At 60.4% G+C, this 18,033-nt stretch overlaps 2 protein-coding genes across 3 annotated transcripts; both read right to left on the bottom strand.

Moving 5' to 3' along the window:
* Positions 1–33: 33 nt before the first annotated feature.
* On the bottom strand, positions 34–7,137 carry LOC130141458 (methanethiol oxidase-like). The gene is made up of 11 exons (XM_056322435.1): positions 7,092–7,137; positions 5,123–5,235; positions 4,599–4,784; positions 3,934–4,054; positions 3,549–3,731; positions 2,816–2,994; positions 2,127–2,205; positions 1,915–2,036; positions 1,706–1,798; positions 1,332–1,450; positions 34–1,245 (listed from the first exon to the last, which is right to left on the bottom strand). The coding sequence occupies exons 1-11, from the start codon at positions 7,096–7,098 to the stop codon at positions 1,083–1,085; spliced, it is 1,365 nt and encodes a 454-aa protein (XP_056178410.1). The 5' UTR covers positions 7,099–7,137; the 3' UTR covers positions 34–1,082.
* A 3,949-nt stretch (positions 7,138–11,086) lies between these two features.
* On the bottom strand, positions 11,087–16,389 carry LOC130141552 (methanethiol oxidase-like). Of its 2 annotated transcripts, XM_056322574.1 has the most exons (11): positions 16,272–16,389; positions 15,793–15,905; positions 14,890–15,075; positions 14,249–14,369; positions 13,976–14,158; positions 13,461–13,643; positions 13,031–13,105; positions 12,612–12,733; positions 12,419–12,511; positions 12,051–12,169; positions 11,087–11,407 (listed from the first exon to the last, which is right to left on the bottom strand). In XM_056322574.1, exons 3-11 carry the CDS (start codon positions 15,055–15,057, stop codon positions 11,245–11,247), a joined length of 1,227 nt encoding a protein of 408 aa, XP_056178549.1. In that variant the 5' UTR covers positions 15,058–15,075; positions 15,793–15,905; positions 16,272–16,389; the 3' UTR covers positions 11,087–11,244. The 2 variants fall into 2 exon arrangements, with proteins under 2 accessions (XP_056178549.1, XP_056178548.1); XM_056322573.1 differs by lacking the exon at positions 16,272–16,389 and having other exon boundaries at positions 13,031–13,109; positions 13,465–13,643; positions 15,793–15,901.
* Between the last annotated feature and the right edge of the window lie 1,644 nt (positions 16,390–18,033).

The raw sequence follows: 18,033 nt of genomic DNA on the forward strand, positions 1-18,033 counted from the left end.
GCCGGTTTTCCTACCCGGATACAAGCGGCGTCGGCCTCCGGAGTGGTCGTGCGTCAGCTGAAGTCTGCCTAGTAACAGGCTTCTGATTGGTGGGGCCGAAGCAGGAAGCGCAAGTGTAAACGAGCCCGTGCCCGTGCGGTGCGTCTGCGTTCAACGCGGGCGCGTGCAACACGCGTGCAGCGCGCGTGTGCGTGCAACGTGTGTCCGACGTGCGTGCAGCGGGTGTGCATGCATCGTGCGTGCAATGTGCATGCAGCAGGTCTGTGTATGCATCGTGCGTGCAAAGGGTGTGCATGCATCGTGCGTGCAATGTGCGTGCATCGTGTCTGTGTATGCATCGTGTGTGCAATGTGCGTGCAGCGGGTCTGTGCATGCATCGTGCCTGCAAAGGGTGTGCAGTGGGTCTGTGCATGCAACGTGCATGTAACCTGCGTGCAACAAGTGTGCATGCATCGTGCATGCAATGTCTGTGCTGTGCCTGCACATGCAGTGGGTGTAAGGCCCACATTCAGTGTGCACACTCTGTGTGCACAGTGTGTATGCAATGTGTGGGTGCACATGTGGTGTGTGGGTGTGCAGTGCACACATGTGATGCCTGCATAACGCATGTGTGCGCACCACATGTGTGCAGTGTGTTCCTGTGGGCAGCAGGTGCCTGCGCAGTACGTGCACAGTGTGTAAGCATGAACGGCATGCAGCATGGGTATGCAATATGTGTGCGTGTGCTGCATATGCTGGGCGTGTGCGTGCGGTGCATACCTGCCATGCGTGCATGCAGCCCATGTTCACGCAGGCAGCGCTGGTGCCAGCCCCAGCATACAAACCAGGTTTGCTTTTTCAGGGGAACACAGGCAGCAGCACGAGGGGCGCACTAAGAACACCCCATCGGTTCAGAGGGGCTGGCGGCCTTGCAGCCCTGGTTCGGTCACATATTTTGTTTCCTGGCTCATAGAGAGAACTTAAAGACGTGATGCTGCAGCTGCGGGGACGGCAGCCCCCCAGATTTATTGCTGAGCGCCTGGAGTGCCCTTGTGTTTGGGGGTTTGGGGGCGCTCAGAGGCTCCAGGGGCAGCTGAAGGGGCCTAAACCCAGATGTCGGAGGTGCAGTCCCCGCCGGGGTAGCGGATCTCGTGTGCCAGGCAGGGCCCGTCGGGCTCCTTCCCAAAATCCACCAGGAAGCGCTGGTTGACGGCCAGGCCACCCCGCTCCGTGTCCACGTCCAGCTGCAGCATGACGGAGCCGTCCCTGGGGCGGGGGAGAGCGGGGGGCTGGGGGGGGTTCAGCCCCCAGCCAGGTGCACAGCACCCGCCTCGTCTGTCGAGGTTTCGTACCTGATGAGGTCGGGGTAGAACTGCCTGTCCCAGGCGCTGTACAGGGAGGTGGTGACGTACAGCCGCTTCCCATCCAAGCTCAGCTGGATCATCTGCGGTCCCCCCGGCACCCTCTTCCCCTGGGAGTGAGCAGCGGTGCTGGAGGGTGCCAGGGACCACATCCATGTCCCCCCCAGCAGCAGTACAGGGCCAGGGACCACCTCCGTGTCCCCCTGAGCAAGCAGCAGTGCCAGAAGGTGCCAGGGGGCCACCTCCGTGTCCCCCCCAGCAGCAGTACAGGGCCAGGGACCACCTCCGTCACCTCCCAGCAGCGGTGCTGCTGCCACAGCCACCACGGTAGAGCAGACCCGTGAGGTGCCAGCAGCACAGCTCACCTGGATGGAGAATGGCTCCGGCTGGCACCACAGCTCCTCGTCCCGGCTCACGGTGACGGGTCCCCCCTTGGCGATGCTGCCACCCACAAAGACCTGCAGGAGACCGAAGGTCTGGGTGGCTGAGGCGGCGAGGAGGGGCTGATCCCGTCTGTCCCCAAGAGATGGAGGAAAAGCACCAGGATGTGACCAGGAGCCCCCCGCTGCCTCACCTGCCCCACCAGCCTGGGCTTGCGGGTGTCGGAGATGTCGTACTGGCGGATGTCTCCGTGCAGCCAGTTGCTGAAGTACAGGAACCTGTCGTCCAGCGAGATGAGGATGTCGGTGATGAAGCCTTGGGGAGGGTATGACAGAGCTGCGCAAACCACCGGCGGCAACGGCAGCGCCCGGGGGAACCCGGGAGCCCCTCAGCACCTGGACTGACCTGGCATCTCCGGGAGCAGCCACCCCTCCACTTTCTTGCTGGGGACTTGGATCACCTTCTCAGCTGCCCAGTCTCCTTGCTGCGGGAGGTGTGGGACAGAGCACGGCCCCAGGGGGCTCAGCACACGCAGGAGAGGCAGGATAAGACCTGATGCTGGGGCCAATGCTGTGTGGGCACATCCACCACTCCTAACCCCTAGGGCTGTAGCTCTGCTGCTTTGCCAGCCACCTCTGGCTCTGCAGAGCCATAGGGAGGATGGGCTCTGGGGCTGGAGGGAGGGTGTTTGGGGCCAAAAACTCATCTAATTTTCCAGCCAGATGAGCTGGTTTGGTGAAAAATGTTCTCTCTGCTCACCCAGTTCACCATTACACACAACAACAGACACCGAGAAGAACATTGCTTGGGCTTTTGTAAGTCCGCAACAAAGGCATAAATAAATCTTTAAATTAAATCATTTTAGCCTAAACTGCTGCCAGTCAGGACAAGTCCTGTGGTGAGATTCCCCCAAGCCAGCTCATGTTCTGGTGCAGAGGCAGCCGCACGGCACAGGGAGGTGGCGTGGACCAGAGGTGGGCTGGGAGGACGGTGGGGGATGCGGGAAGCGGGATGCTGCGTGGCAGCACACGGCTTGGTCAGCTGAGGGGCAGCACCCCTTTCCCTCGAGCCCCCGGTGTACGGGATGCACGTACCTCGGTCTTGTAGAAGCGGTGGATGGCACTGCTGATGGTGCAGCCCACGTAGCCCTCAGCAGCGTCGGGGTTGTGGAGGAAGCGGATCTCCAGGGGGGCCGCATCCTCGCCCACGTCGATGGCCTGGACGTAGGTGTGAGTGGTCCAGTCCCAGACATTGAGGCGGCGGCCGTAAAGCCCTGGGGCAGGGCAGAGCAGGGGTCACAGGAGATGCTGCGAGGCGCAGGGTCTCGGGCAGATGTGCTATGGTTCAGGTGAGCTCGCAGCCCCTCGAGCTCCGCAGACCCCCTGGTCTCCACACCAGCACACACCAGTTGCTTTGGACCTTGGCAAAAGCCACGGGAAGGATGCCCAGCGTCCAGTGGGGACCATCCCACTGGGACAGGGCTGGGAAGGGCGGTGTGACCTCTGGGCGGGAGCTGGGCTGAGGCAGGGCCTCATCCTTCGTCCCTACGGCTAAGACCCAGCCCCACGTCCAGCTCAGCACCAGCGTTCAGGGGCTGCCTTGGGCTGAACCTCTGCCACTCACATCTGAAGTGCATTCAGGTGGGCTGGGCTGGCCTTTTTGAAACCCATGGGATGCGTAGGAATTGGTGTGGAATTCATCTTGGACAGGTCCTCTCTGCCTGTTAGTGCCAGCTCTCACCAGCAACAGGGGAGGCTGGAGATTTGGCTGCCTTGCGGTGCTGCTCAGCATCTCTCTCCCGGAGTATTTAAACCGCTGTTTACTCACCTTTCTTCAGATCATTCGGGTCAAATCCATACCCCAGGCATTTTGGGATCCCCCACTCGGTGCTGATCAGGACATTGTGGCGTGGCTGGTACCAGAAGTCGTAACCCATTGGGGGGATCTTGTCCCCTTTCTCCCAGTTCCCCTTAATCTCAAAGGTCTCGCCATCCAGCAGGATAAAGCCGCCTGATGCAAAAACAAAACCACGTTGGTGGAGAGGAAACCACCCAGGTCAACCGTTTACACATTGTAAAACAAGCAGCAACAGACAGATCCACCGCTGCGGAGCAGGCTGCTGGAGGGGCTGGGGGACCTGGATGAAGCCCCCAGGACAGCTCTGGATGGGGGGACTGTTCCTCCTGCCCCTCTCCCCAGGGGACTGGGGTACCTTTCCCGCTGCCGGCCGGGTCTCCCAGGGTGCTGATCATGATTTCACCACTGCCCAGGCAGTGCGAGGTGTGGGGGTAGCCCAGGTTGCACTTCCAGAAGACGTCCTCCGAGTTGACAACCTGCCGGCAGGCCACAGGAACCGTCACCGTCACGTCCCTCGTGCCAGGCGGTCCCGGGTGAGAAGGCTGCTCGTGCCACGCTGGACGCAGGTGCACAGGCCGGTTGTCAGCCTGTGGCCGGCTCCTGCCTGACCTCAAGACGGGACTTGCCACGCAGCCAGGGGTGGTGAGCGTGCTCGGTCCTGCGTCCCCTTGCGTGTCGGCACACGGGGCGCCCTGAGGAACCAGCTGCCAGCCACCAGTGGGGCCCCCACACCCAGGCTCAGGGCAAGTGGCACACGGATGCCCAGGGCTCCTCCGGAGACACACGGCACGGGCGAGGCACGGGCTGTGCACCCACCGGGCAGTGCCATGCATGGTGCCCACCGAGGAGAACTCAGTGTTCGCACACCAGCAGGAGAACAAGCACCTTCCACAGCCTTCCCATACTGCCACCAAGGCGCTGCAGAGCTCTGACACACCCCGAAGCCTCTTTGGCTGGCTCTCCCACAGCCAAAAGCCACCACCCTGGTTGTCCGGGGTACCGGCACCGCCTCCCGGGTACCTTGAGAAGCCTGGGAGCCCGCAGGTCGGTTCCCACGTCCACCACGTAGATGCGGGAGGAGACGAAGCTGGGCAGGATCAGGCGGTTCCGCTTCTTGGTGGCGTCCCCGAAGCAGCTGCTGCAGGCGTTCCAGCCCGAGTGGTGCAGCTCATCCCCCAGGTTGGGCATGGGCAGGCGGTGGATCACCTGCAAAGCCCCCAGCCCTGCCTACACCAGTCTCTCCTCTGCCGAGCACAGGACCGCGGGCGGACCGAGATGCTCAGCACGCTGCAGACATCACTAGAGGGCCAGGATGCCTCTGGCGAGTCTCACCCCGCGGAGGGGAGTGGCGTGACAGGGGACATGAAGGATGGGGTGTGAAGCGGATTTTACGTGCATTTTGTAAGCACAGGGAGGCTCAGAGCCTCGGGGAGAACTGGGCAAGCACCAGCCTTCGGTACGGAGCCAGCAGCTTTGGGAGCACGAAGGACCAGCACCGAGCTGCTTCCCAGGCCAGTTTAGTCCCGAGATAAAGCCTTTGGTACCTGGCAGTAGTGCGGAGATTTGGGGTCGACATCCACAGTGGCCAGAAAGTCAGGTTTCTTCCTCCCAGTGTTCCTGTAGATGCAGGGCACGTACACAATCTCCTCCCGGGGACCTTTCAAGACAGAAACGTTGCGTGAGCATCGGCAGAACCACCTATGACAAAACAAGCCCCTTGCAGGAGTCTCCGGTCAGGCCCGATCGCCCTCCCGGGGAGCTGACGGGTTCCCCCATGCGTGTGGGGCAGCTGGATCTCCATCTCGGCCACACCAGAGGCACCAGGCTGGGCTCTGTCCTGCGGGGGTTGGGGCTTATTCGGATCCCCTGCCCTGGGGAGGGATCTCTGGGCCTCAGAGTCCCTAAGGAAGTCCGCGGCTTTGGGATCACCCTGTGCCTGCGAGGACGGGCCAGCCCTTGCCCAGCCCTATCAGTCAGGAATCAAACCACACTGGGCCTCATTTCCATTGCAGCCACACAGGAGAAGCCTTGAAGCACCGGAGAAGTGCTTGCCAGATGGAAGCCAAAGGCAGAAAGCCCCCCCCAGCCCCTCGCCATCCCCCTGTCTTGCCGAGCTGTGAAAATCTACCATGGTGTGAGAGCTCCCTGCCTACAGGGATCCCACTGGGAAGGGAAGGGCTCAGCCCCAGGGATGTCCCAGCACTGCACCAGCTGCTAAGAAAAAAATCAACTCCATCCCAGCTGAAAGCGGGACAGAGTGGCAGGTCTGCCACGCTCCCTGCTGCCCCAGCTGGAGCCGCTGCCTGTGCTGCCTACACTGCCCCTGCTGCCTGCACTGCCCGTGCTGCCCAGGGCAGGCAGCACCATCGGCTTTGCTGGACTGATCCAGACCCCAGCGAGCCTCCTCGGGGCTGCGGAGGTGGTACCGCTCCAGGCTGTGCCAGGATAAAGCGCTGCCAAAGTGAGGGCTGGTGGGGAAGAGCTGGCTTAGGAAATGCTGAGGAAGAGAAAGCAAGTGGGAAGCAGGGACAGAGAGGGGATTTGGGACCTTGGGGTCTGATCCAAACCCCAGCACCCAGGGCACACCGAGGAGCTTCTCGCCAGCTGCTTGGAGCCTGACCTTCCAGATGTCTGTGTGGAAGAGCTTGCTGGGTGCCAGAGTTACTTGGCACCACTGAAGCAACCAGACAGTTCCCAAGGGAACTTGCCAGAGTGGCAGAGTCAGTGGGATTTGTGCTATTTGCTATTAATTTTAAATCACTGTCCAGCCCTGCCAACACGCGGGGATGTTTTGAAGACTCATCTCTTCATTGTTTTCTTGGTTCAAAGACGTTTCAGGGATCGGAACCACAGATCATGATCAAGCTCCAGAGCTCTCCAGGGTTTCAAGGATGCGTTTGCTAAGCCCTAGAGAAGAGGATTAAGGGAGGGATAGCTGGAGATGATGCATTCATCAGTCTCTGCACATCAGAGCACCAGCGTTTCGGCAACACAGCAAGAAGGATTCGCAGGCAGTGTCCAGACTTGTAAGGAAGCAGCCCGGGAGGCTGTTTTTTATACAAGGAAGTTTTGCCATGTTGTGTTCCCAGCCATCAGGAACAGGGTGCAATGGAAAATCAGGATTATTCCCCTTCCCTCCCTGTGTTTAGCTCCTGTGGTGGCATTGTGGGGCTATAGCAATACAGTCGCCTCTGAGAAACTCAAAAATCCCATTTGGTTTTGCACAAGGAAGCCACAAGTGTCTTTTCTGCAGGTTATGACCCATCCCAAGCCATCGTGAAACCTAAGAAGGTTTGTTCTGACACCAAGCTGTCATTATGCGATTGATGTTTGACCTCAGGACAGGCCAGAAGCGAAACCATCACGAAACCATCGCTTCCCTAATGCTTGCTGGGAGCCTCCTTGGAGAATGGAGTTAATTGATAATGCCCTCTGGAAAGCGTTGTTTTAATCATCATCTAAATCATGGGCAGCACAGGGCTCTTCCCTGCCTGCCCAGGATTTCAGACTTGCCTTTCATCGCATCCACAGGCGAGGCGAAGCCAGGACCACACGCTCCACACTTTTCTGCATTGAGAAGAACAGAAACAAACAGAAATGAGATGACAATGGGTTCTTTTAATCCCCTTTTTTACAAAGGAGCTGCTCACTGGAGTGGCTGCACATGATCCCACTCTATGGCAATGGTCAAGGCGAACCAGGATGCATCCAAACCGTCCCCAGAAAGGGGCTCTGGGCAGCCAGTGATGCCGGTGGCATGTTCCTAGCACAGAAAGGTGCAAGGGAAGAGCTGCGTGTCTCTGCTTTGCCTCCCACCGTGTCCCTGTGGAGGAGAGCAAGGGTGGTTCAACACACGCAGGGGCATCGCCAGGCTCGCACGGCCTCAAGGAGATGCTGGGAGCTCTGAGGTTCTTCTGCAAGGAGGAGGAGGAGGGGAGGCAGTGAGGAAGAAAAAGGCAGCATGGCCAGGCTGCTGTTCCAGGGGCAGAGGGAGGGAAAAGGATTCTCCTGGGAGCAGAGTGGGGATCAAGCATCCCTGTGCTGCGGGGCTGGGCTCTGCAGCTCCTCCTGACCCTCTTTGCTGTGCCATGGTTTGGGGGCACTCATGCAAAGCTTTCGCACAGAAAGCCCTGTTTCCACCCAAGACGTTGGGTGCTCGAGGTGCAGCCGCCTTGCCAGCTCCTGGGAGTCCCTGCCATGCCGCCGCGGGTCTCTGGGGCACGTCGGACCCTGCCAGCCTTGTTCTCCAAGAGGCTTTAAAACTGCTGAGAGAATTTTCTTACTGTGGTTAGGAAACAGCCTCCACCACCACAAGGATATTTTTTCCCCATTTGCAATGGCAAGTCTGAGGGGAGGGAGGGAAACCCCCAGCTAAATCGTAGGACTTGGCTTTGCTGCATCAGCTTCTTATTTGTTTTTATTCTTAATTGTTTTATCACTTGTGTCCCTGATCCTCCAGGGAAACGCTGCTGCCTGAAGCACGGACAAACAACCCTTCCAGCCAGCTTCTCCTTATATTACTCCTGCAAAAACACCCCATCAAAGCCAGACTTTACGCTACGGACTGCCGGCTGTGGTGCATCTGACCACAGCAAGCGCAGCCTGCACAAGCTGCAGCTGAATAAAGGAGAGAATAGTCAGAAGGTTTTTAATCATCAGTCTATCTAAACATTTCGTGCTGCTTTTAGTAGCTTGAGAAAAGAAACCTTCTCCTGGCCAGAGGAGACACCGCGTTCATCCCCACATTTCTTTTTATTTTATGCTTTCTGGGTGTCAGAGTAACAAAACCACAAGACCCAGCTGCAATTGAGTTTCGGAGGACGCCGGAGCAGAGCCCGCGGCCAGGAGGCAGCAGCAAGGCACTGACAGTCCCAAGCACCTTCCCCCAGGAGCAAGCCGCGGTCGACGGAGATTCCTTACCTGTGCTGGATCTCGCCTGCTGTGGAGCCACAGAAGGAGATGGTCCCGCCTGCATTACGCCTGCTGGGAGTAAGTCAAGAGAGAAGGTGCAGCTCCACAGGGATTCAGATATATGGGGAGCAGGATGGGGAGAAGGAGGGTTTGGGAAAAGGATGCCAAGGGGAGGATCCACACACCTTGGGGTGTGGGAGGTACCAGGGCAGCCTTGAGCGTCTTCCAGCTCTGGAAACATGCAGGGAAGCAATTTCAGTGCTGGCAGAACCTCCTCCCCTCCCACAGGGGAAGGGGCCGGGGCTGCTTTTGCACTCCACAATGCACGTGCTCTTCCACACAGGAAAAGCAAGGGCTGGGAGTCATCAAGGGAAAGCAGGCTGCTCCCCTCCGATCCCGGGCTAGAAGCAGCATCTCAAGTCTCCCCATGGGGCTGACGGAGTGCCCCGATGAGGGACGGGCAAGCACTGCATTCCCAACCACAGAAATAATTTTATGAGGTTGCAGATGTTAATCACAACTGAAAATGAAAAGTGAAGACTGGGTGTCTTTTAATTGCAGGATGACTGTTTACTGCGGGATGTTAACTTGCTGGCTGGGAGGAGGGCAGAAGCAACGTGCCCGTTTTCCCCATGACACGTCTGACTTAGTCAGTGCCTGCTGCTGCTGTGGCTGCGAAGTCGGGCGTCACAGGCTTGGTTTTAAGGGCTGTGCATGGATGCTCAGCTTTCGCAGGCACATCATGTCTGGCAGGCTGCTGCTGTGTCCTCTCCAGCATGTGCCCTGGAACCAGCAAGCTCGGTCAGTCGGTCACCGCCACCAGAGGCTCTCAGCCCCTCACACATGAAGGCTGCCAGCAAAATGATCGATGGCCTCGGCTCAGGCTCTCCTGCACTCACATGCTTGTATTTGATGCTCAACCCTGCGGGTCTGCAGCGTGGTGCTCAGCACAGCTCCTGTGTCCCACCTTGCCTCCGACCAAGGAAAGCTGCTCCAAGAGGTCATAGGGCTTAAATGCAAAGGACAAGACATGTATGAGCAGCAGCCCGGCTTCACCTGACCTCACACACCTTCCACAGAAATGTCTGCTGCAGCTCAGCAGGATTGCCCTGAGAGGGTTGACTCCCTTAGGGAAGGGGGGTGATGCAGCAGTGCTTCTCCACATGGACAGCTCTTGGAAGCTGCAAAGGGCTTGAGGGTGCTGGTGCCAGGGAGAAGCACGTCCTCCCAAGAACCGCTGGAGGGAACAGTCGGAGCAGCCAAGGCCAGCCACCCCAACTCACCGCCTCCCCACACCAGGTGCATGCGGCCGCCGCAGCCACACCGCATCCCACGTTCCCGGGATAACTCACGCGCAAGCACGTGGAACGGCCCCCGCTCCCTGGAACGCGGCTATCGGGCCCCAAGGACCCGGGACAGCCCTTGGGGGGGTGGACGAGCTGGCTGCTAGTGGCAGAGACACGGCGGGGGCAGAGCAGGGCCTGGCGGTGGGTCGAGGGTCTGGGTCACCGCTGCAGCGCTGCCCCTTGACCTTCACGGCCCCACGCAGCCCTGAGCCCCGGCCAAGCCCTCGCCTCGCTGTGCGGCCACCTGCAAGTCAGGGAGGGCGGAGGGAGCACCAGGGTGCAGCACCTCTGCCGAGACACCCGCTGTGGAGGGTCTGCAGGGCGGTGAGAGCAGGCGCCTTCCAAATCCACCTCACCAGCAGGGACACCCCCAAGGAGACCCTCCATCGAGCCACACTGGGGGGCCAGACAGCGGTACCACGCTCAAGCCATGCGTCAGGGACATCTCTCAGCTCCTGACACCCAAGACCTCGTCCAACATCAACCTCCCCAGGCAGCGAGAAGCGGCCGCGAGGAGGCAGCTCCTCCCCGACCTCTCTGACAGCTCACTGGAGCTGTGGAACTGCTCCAGAAGGGATTGGTTTCCTCCTGGGACCATTAAGGGTGCACAGAAGAGCTGCAGCAACATGTTGGGCTGCAAAAAGTGTGAAGAAGGAATGTGAAGATCTTTTCTTCCAAGGTAAGTATGTAAAACACTAACATTTATGATCATTCACATTATACCCCGATGTCTGCATCCTCTGGGTTGCAGGAAAACTAACAGGCACTCCTGGCAGCCCAGTGCTGTGGGCTTAGGGAATTCTGAAACCCTGACCAGAACACTGCCCACTGCTGAAAAGAGCTTAGAAAGGCTTTGGTGAAACAAGACGCATGAAGATGTAGCTGATGCGAAGGACAATTTTATTCATGTTTAAAGCAGAAGACAGGAGCAAACCGGTGTCAGGAAGCAGGCACTTCTTTCCAAACCCAAGCGCGTGACAGCCCTGGAGGGACGACACGGGGTGGCCCCAGCACTGAGAAGCCAGCCAGGAGGCTCTTGTGCCGCGGGAAGAGTGTCCAGGAACGACCTGGCTGAAGAACAGTAACGCCGACAACGTGGGTGCTTCCCCTCCTTCTGAGGCACCGCACGCTGCACAGCTCCGTACCACAGCAGCTGCCCCGGCTCTGCTCCGCACCTCGGGCCCAGGGACCGCTCGGCACTGGGAACAGTGCTGACCACGTGCCCTGTGCCTCCGTGCACTGCTCTGCCTGACCCAGCCCCGCACGGTGACGCGGAGCTCCCGCAGCTCCTGTCAGCAGAAACCCAGACTCCAGCAAGGCGTGGGGACCCCCGAACCCAACGATCCTACGCTGCTCCCTGACGGCTGCACCACAGAAGAGAGAGGAGGAGGGAGCCTGTCGCAGGGCGCCTAGGCCAAGATATCGGAGGTGGAGTCTCCGGAAGCGAAGCGGATGTCATGGGCAAGGCAAGGCCTGTTGAGTTCCTTCCCAAAATCCACCAGGAAGTTCTTGTTCACGCACAGGCCGCCCTTCTCAGTGTCCACGTCAATCTGCAGCATGACGGAGCCTTCCCTGCGAGGGAACAAGAGCGCAGCGGTCACAGGCAAGCAAGCCAGGGCCCTGTTCCGGGGCTCCTGCCCGCACCTCCCCGTTCCGTATGGAGGAGGAGGCCGGCTCCTTCACATCTGCTCTTCCGCAGGGAGGAGGGCGCGGAGGCTCCCTTCCAGCGGGGCCACACGCCCGCGCTCACATCTTTTCCCTGAATGCTCGATGGACGCGGGCGAACCGCCGGGAATGACGTGGCAGGCGGGCTGGAGCTTGGCTCTGCGCTGGAGAGAGACCATCGCCCGCTCTGCCAGACCAAAACCTCTGGGGGGGACACCTGGGGAGGCGCTGCCAGAGCGGCCTGGCCTGGCTGCCGGGGCTCCACGGGCGGATCCTCTCCGCCTTCCCGGCTGGAGCGCTCCCGGGCTCTCCCGAGCACAGGCCGGGCACTGCGGCTCCACACAGGCAGCAGCTGCACCTCGCTCGGCCAGGGGCGCCGGGGTCAGGCGCACGTGAGATCCCGCCCGAGGAAGCTGCGGGGACCACGTTAGGAGGCCCCGTCCCCTGCAGTCACAGAGGTGTCCTCAGAGCCCCCCCAGCGAGGCGCCTTTCCCCTTTGGAACGCAGGGGCCGTGCAAAAGAGGCCTCGCGCCTGCCCAGCGCTTCTCACCTGACCAAGTTCGGGTAGAACTGCTTGTCCCACGTGCTGTAGAAGGAGTTGGTGACGTACAGCCTCTTGCCGTCCACGCTGAGCTGCATTTTACTGGGGCCGCCGTACACTCTCTTGCACTGCAGGCACAACAGACAGCCCTGGCGTTACTGGCTTTTCCCGCAGCAGCCAAGCACAAGCCGGAGCAGGGAGCGGAGCGCAGCGGAGCAGAGCGGCTGCCTCCCCTGCCAGCGCAGGCAAGCGGCCAGCAGCTGCGGGCACACGGGCCGCTGCAGCGGAGACCTGCCCCAGAGCCCGCGGGCAGGGAATTTGCCGAGCAGAGCCCAAGCGCAAAGGACACCAGAGGGCAAAGAGGCCACGGAGCTCACCTTGACCACCAAGGGGTCCGGCTGGCACTTCAGCTCTTCGTCTCTGCACACGGTGACGGGTCCCCCTCTGAGGATGCTGCCTCCCACAAACACCTGGAAGCGAGGCAGGGGGAGACACGTGGCCTTGTCACGCGGCCACTGCCAGACCCTCCTAAGGAACGCAGCGGTGCCAGCCCTTCCGCTCCCGCCTTACCTGCCCCACCAGCCTGGGCTTGCAGGTCTTGGAGAGCTCATACTGGCGGATGTCTCCGTGCAGCCAGTTGCTGAGGTACAGGTACTTGTCATCCGTCGAGATGACGAGGTCCACCGTGAAGGCTAGGGCACACAAACAAAAAGCTCCAGAGTAGGCAGCGCCCACAGAGAACGCGCCTCTCCCTGCCACCCTGGACGTCGTGCCTATGGCGCACGAGAGCCGCCCGAGTGCGCAGGCTGCAGCTGGGGCAGCGGTGCCTCCTCGGGGTGCGCGCAGCCCCTGCCCCCTCTGACAAGCCTTCTGCCATCTTTGCGCGGCACGGCGCCGCGGGTCAGTGAGGGGTCTCTGCCGGGCTGCACGACACAGTGCTACAGGAGGGAATATATAAAAAAAATAAACACCCCTCGGGGCACACAGACCTGGCATCTTGGGCATAATCCATCCTGTCACGTCCTTGGCCGGTATCCGAATCACCTCCTCTACGGCCCAGTTGTCTCTCTGCACAAGGAACATGGGCACCACACCGTGAGCGATCCGGGCTGCTCAGGCGAGAGCGCTGCCCGGCACTCGCACGCCTGCGCAGCCAGCAAAGCTGCCGGAGGAAAGCTGCCGCTGCGCCCAGCTACGGCGAGCAGGCACGGCTGGGGCGGCACCGGCCAACAGCAGCAGCAAGGCTGAGCCTCCTCGCTCAGATGAATCCCCCAGCCTAAGGGTCCGGAGCTGGCTCCGCACGCTGCCCTCTCCACACGCCTCCTTCCTTTCTCCCCGCCACCCCGCGTTTCTTCGGTGCCTTTCCCAGTCGCCCTGAAGCTCCCCACGGCCGGGTCTCCCCGGCTGCTGGCAGAACACTTGCCTCGCACTTGTAGAAGCGGTAGACAATGCCGCTCAGGGCACAGCTGACGTATCCCTCGGCAGCATCGGGGTTGTGGAGGAACTTCACGCTCAGGGGCAGAGAGTCCTCCCCCAGGTCGAAGCACTGGGTGAGGGTGTGGCAGGACAAGTTCCACACGTTCAGGCGGCGCCCAAAGACCCCTGCGGAAGAGGAAGACCACGTCAGAAGATGAGGGGCCACCTGTGGAGACTAATCCCTCCCCAAATGCTCGCACTTGGGGACAGCCCCGGCAGTGACCAGCCAGAGCCTGCAGAGAAGCCGCCGCGCTTGAGGGAGCAGCGGGAGAGGGCAGGGACCAGCCTGGGGTAAGGACAGGCGCTGCACGTCCTGCAGCCGTGCCTCTAGGACGGGCCGTTCGTGGGGACGTCTGCCTGTCCCCCCTCTCCAGCTCCGGCTCTCGCGCTGACGGCCCCGGCACCCTCCCACCACACCGCTGAGCTCTGGCTCAGCACTTGCATCCGCATTCCCTCACCTTTCTTCAAGTCGTCAGGATTAAACCCGCGTCCCGCGCGTTTTGGGACCAGTCCGGCAGAGCTGATGAGAACGTTGTGGCGCGGCTGGTACCAGAAGTCGTATCCAGTCGGGGGGGCTTCACACTCATTCTCCCAGTTCCCCTTCAGCTCAAAGGTCTCTCCATCCAGCACAATGAATCCACCTGGGGCGCAAAAAGGGGACGCACGATCAATCGCGTACTCCGCTTCCAAAGCAGCCCGTTTCCTTGTGGAGTCATCGCCGGGCAAAGTACCTTTCCCGTTGCCAGCTGGGTCTCCCATGTTGGCAATCAGGATGTCACCATTAGGCAGGCTGTGCACTACGCTGAGGTATCCCTTGTTGCACTTCCAGAAGACATCCACCGGCTCAATCATCTGAGGAAAGGTCACACAGACACACACACCTCAGCCGGCGACTGCTCGGCTCATTTCACGCTCCCTGGCAGAGCCTTTGGCCACCAGAGACTCCTGCAAACCTCCGATGCTTGCGGGAGCTTTCGTTCCAAGGACTCCCACTTGCCAGGGGCTGCTCCTCCTTGCAGAGGAGCACAGAAGCCCCTGAGCTGCCCCTCTGCGCAGAGGAGAATGCAGCAACACCGAACCCATCACAGCCTGTCTGTCCACCGCACTGCTGGGGCGGCAGGTGTGGTGCGGGGCGTGACTGCCCACGATTAGGCTCTCTGAACGCAACAGGCGGAGAGAGAGGGACGCAAGGATGAGCAGAGCCTTCCTTGGTCTGGAAAGGAGAGAGCCGAGCGGAAAACGTGACCCAGCTCCCTAAAACCGGGGTGGAAGAGGAAATGAAGACAGAACCCTTCTTCCCTGTGTATTATCCCAGAAGCACCAGTTCCCAACTCCTTCCCAGAAACTTGTCCTTGCGTCACCTGAGGCATACCTTACACAGCTTGGGAGCCCGGCACTGGGAACCCACATCCACCACGTAAATGCGGGAGGAAATCAAACAGGGAAGAATCAGCTTGTTCCTCCTCGGTGTGGCAGTGTCAAAGCAGGCGCAGCCAGCGCTCCACCCCGAGGAATGCAGCTCGTCTTTGAGGTTGGGCATGGGCAGGCGGTGGATCACCTAGGCAGCCAAGGCAGAGTTAGGGTTCGCACAGGGAGGCAGGGAGAAACGGGGACCCTCACGCTGGCAGATGCTTCTGGCTTGGCAGCCTCCACCTGCGCGCCTGGCACTGCCTGCAGAGCTCCGGGACGAGAACACTGCTCCGTGCACTGGCCGCTGCTCCGCGTTAGGGCACGGCGTGCCGCTGAGAGGAGACCGTTCCCCATGCCGAGCAGCCACCCACAGGCTGATCCAGAGCACGTGCTCAGGAGCTCACTAGCAGCACCAAGACTCTCGGGAAGTGAGTTGGGAAGTGAGTCAGAGCCGACCTGTCCCCAGGACACCGAGCCGGAGACGACTCAACCGCAGCCAGGCACACACAGGACAGCGCAAAGACAGCAGGAAGGTGAGTTTGCAGGCAGACAACAGCCCTCTCTCACACGTACAACCGCGGAGAAGCAAGAGAGAGACCTGTTGTGACAGAACTCACCAGGGGTTTCCCAGATGGGTCTTGGCAGGGCATGACCAGGCAGCAGGAGGGAACGGTGGACAGGAGAGAAAAATGCCCAAGACAAGAAGGTGCCAGGCATAGAGAGACGCCTGGCATCCCAGGGTGGCTATCAAGCAACCTGGAGTCCCAAGCAAAAAGGAGGAAAGGTCCCGAATGCCGAGGCACCATGAAGCACAGAGCCAGCAGCTGGGCACCATCCCAGGCAAGCGCTGCAGGGACACGGGTACCTGGCAGTAACAGGGAGATCTGGGGTTGAGGTCAATGGTGGCCAGGAAGTCAGGCTGCTCCACGCAGGTTTCCCTGTAGGTGCAGGTCACGTAGGCAACCTCCTCTCTAGGAGCTGCGTAGAAGGAAAGCTTGTGTTAAAGCACGCCGTGAACCAGCCAGGCGGGAAAAGAAAAGCTTCAGCAGACCCTCAGAGAAGACTGAACTCACTTTTCTGGATGCCAAGACCTTCCTACAGGCAGCTGAACGCAACGACCTGCAGCTATTCCATCCCTTCCTCCTTGCGCACTGACAACTGCCCAACCCTGGCTCCGTTACCGACCCAGAGGCACGAGAACAACCACAGCGGAGAAGATCTCCACGGAGGTACCGTCCTGCCCCTTTGGGGGAGGGGACTCGGCACACGTTCACGGGGGTCTCCACTAACAGGGAGCTCTCTCCCAAACACCACCCGCTGGACGACACGCTCGAGAGGACTTGCCTTTCACAGCCTCCGGGCAGGTGGGGTACTCGTAGCACTGAGCTCTGCATCTGTCTGGGTTGGGGAGAAGAATAAAATGAGAAACGTCCACGTCCCAGACGGTGCCTACTCGGAAGCCTCTGTCCCACGCAAGGGACCTTCTCCCACCCCAGCTCTCAACGGGGACCTCTGTGACCGGCCCCTGCTCCGCTTATGGCACTGACGACCCCCCGACCCAGGAGAGGAATCCTCCCTGAAGCGCCACCAGGGCCGTCCCAGAACAGAGAGAACCTTCGGCCCCAGCCGGACAAGGTGCCACACTCCAGTGCCACCCCTCTCCTCCCTGCAGCGGAACAGACCTGCCAGTCCCCAGCGGGGACTCGGGTCCAAGGGGGGATGTCCGCAGCCCCCAGGCAGTGGCTGCAGCCCGGTCCAGGATGGAGCCACAAGGCTCGGAGCTGCTGTGGGCTGCGGGAGGCTGCAGAGCATCTCTTACCCATGCGGATGCCCTTCATGTTCACTCTCCTGGAGCAGAGGTGCTGGGACTGGAGGTGCGGCTTGCTGTCTGCCTCGCCAGAGTGGGATGTGCTGTGCCGAGGCTGCTCTGAGGGGGCCTTATATACAAGGCAAAAGGGTGGGGGGAGAAAGCAGCTGCCAAGGGAGGAGCCATCGCTCCTCGGCGTTTGGGAGGTGCCAGACCAGCGCTGCGGCTTCTTTCCGCCTTGCTAACCACCAATCTAGAGGAAAAATCTGCTGGTGCGTGCAGGTCTTTTCCCTAAACACAGCCTCCCGTATCTGATCCTGGCGCTCTGGTGATCTCCAGTGGACTTCTTCAGGCTCTGGAGGCCCCCATGCCCCGGCCGAGAAACAAGCTCATTGCAGCCATCCCCCGTGCCCAGGTGGCTGCCACACAAATGTGCAGCGGCTGCAAATTCCGCACGAGGGATGAGAAGCCCATCTAGATCAGCGTCCCCACCAGCAGGCTCCTGGAGACAACAACGTGTAAACGTAGAGAGGGCACCAAAGGCACCTCTGAAATCCAGACCCCGAGAGAAGGCACGTCTGTCGGGGGGTGAGCTGAAGGCATCACGGGTTCCCTGGGCTCCGCTCAGCAAGCCAGCCCAGAGGCGCCTCTACCCAAAAGAGGCTTCTGGAGCCCTGAGGGCTGCAAACTGGGATACAGGGCTCACAAGAGGAGGCAGGGGGCTCCAACAGTGCTGACGGCAGAAGAGACTGGAGGAGCTGCCGGCATCTCCTGAACAGCGAAGGAACACACCAGGCTGGAAATGGGTGCCTGGGCAAACGCCATCTGCGCCCCTGCTGATGCAGCACCTGCAAGGTCAAGACGTGCCCGTCGCCTCTCAGGTTGGCATCTCCACGGGGGGACGTCAGCCCACCTGTGGGAAATCGGAACCTTTAGGACTCGGGGCAACTCAGCAGAGCAAAACAGTGCCTGGCCAGTAGCTACGTACCCTCCCCACCAGTCTGGTCAAGGAATACCAAAGCCCCACAGCAGGCACCGACACCGCAAAGGGCCTGGCACCGGTGCGGCTGTATTACATACAAACTGGACAAAACTGCCACAAAACACCCCTGGGAAGAGCAGAGATCTCTCCTAAAGGGCCTGAGGTGCTGCAGAGAAGAATTTTGGAAGAAGGGTCCCCTCCTGAGACCACCAGCACCCTGGCTGCCACCAGCTGCCAAACTAAAGCAGGAAGAAAACACCAAGCGCCACGGAACGTGAATGAGTATCGTATCTTGTGGAAGAACGCCTCAACCAGTG

The sequence above is a fragment of the Falco biarmicus genome, chromosome 19 (genome assembly GCF_023638135.1).
Source record: "Falco biarmicus isolate bFalBia1 chromosome 19, bFalBia1.pri, whole genome shotgun sequence".
Lineage (NCBI taxonomy): Eukaryota > Metazoa > Chordata > Aves > Falconiformes > Falconidae > Falco > Falco biarmicus.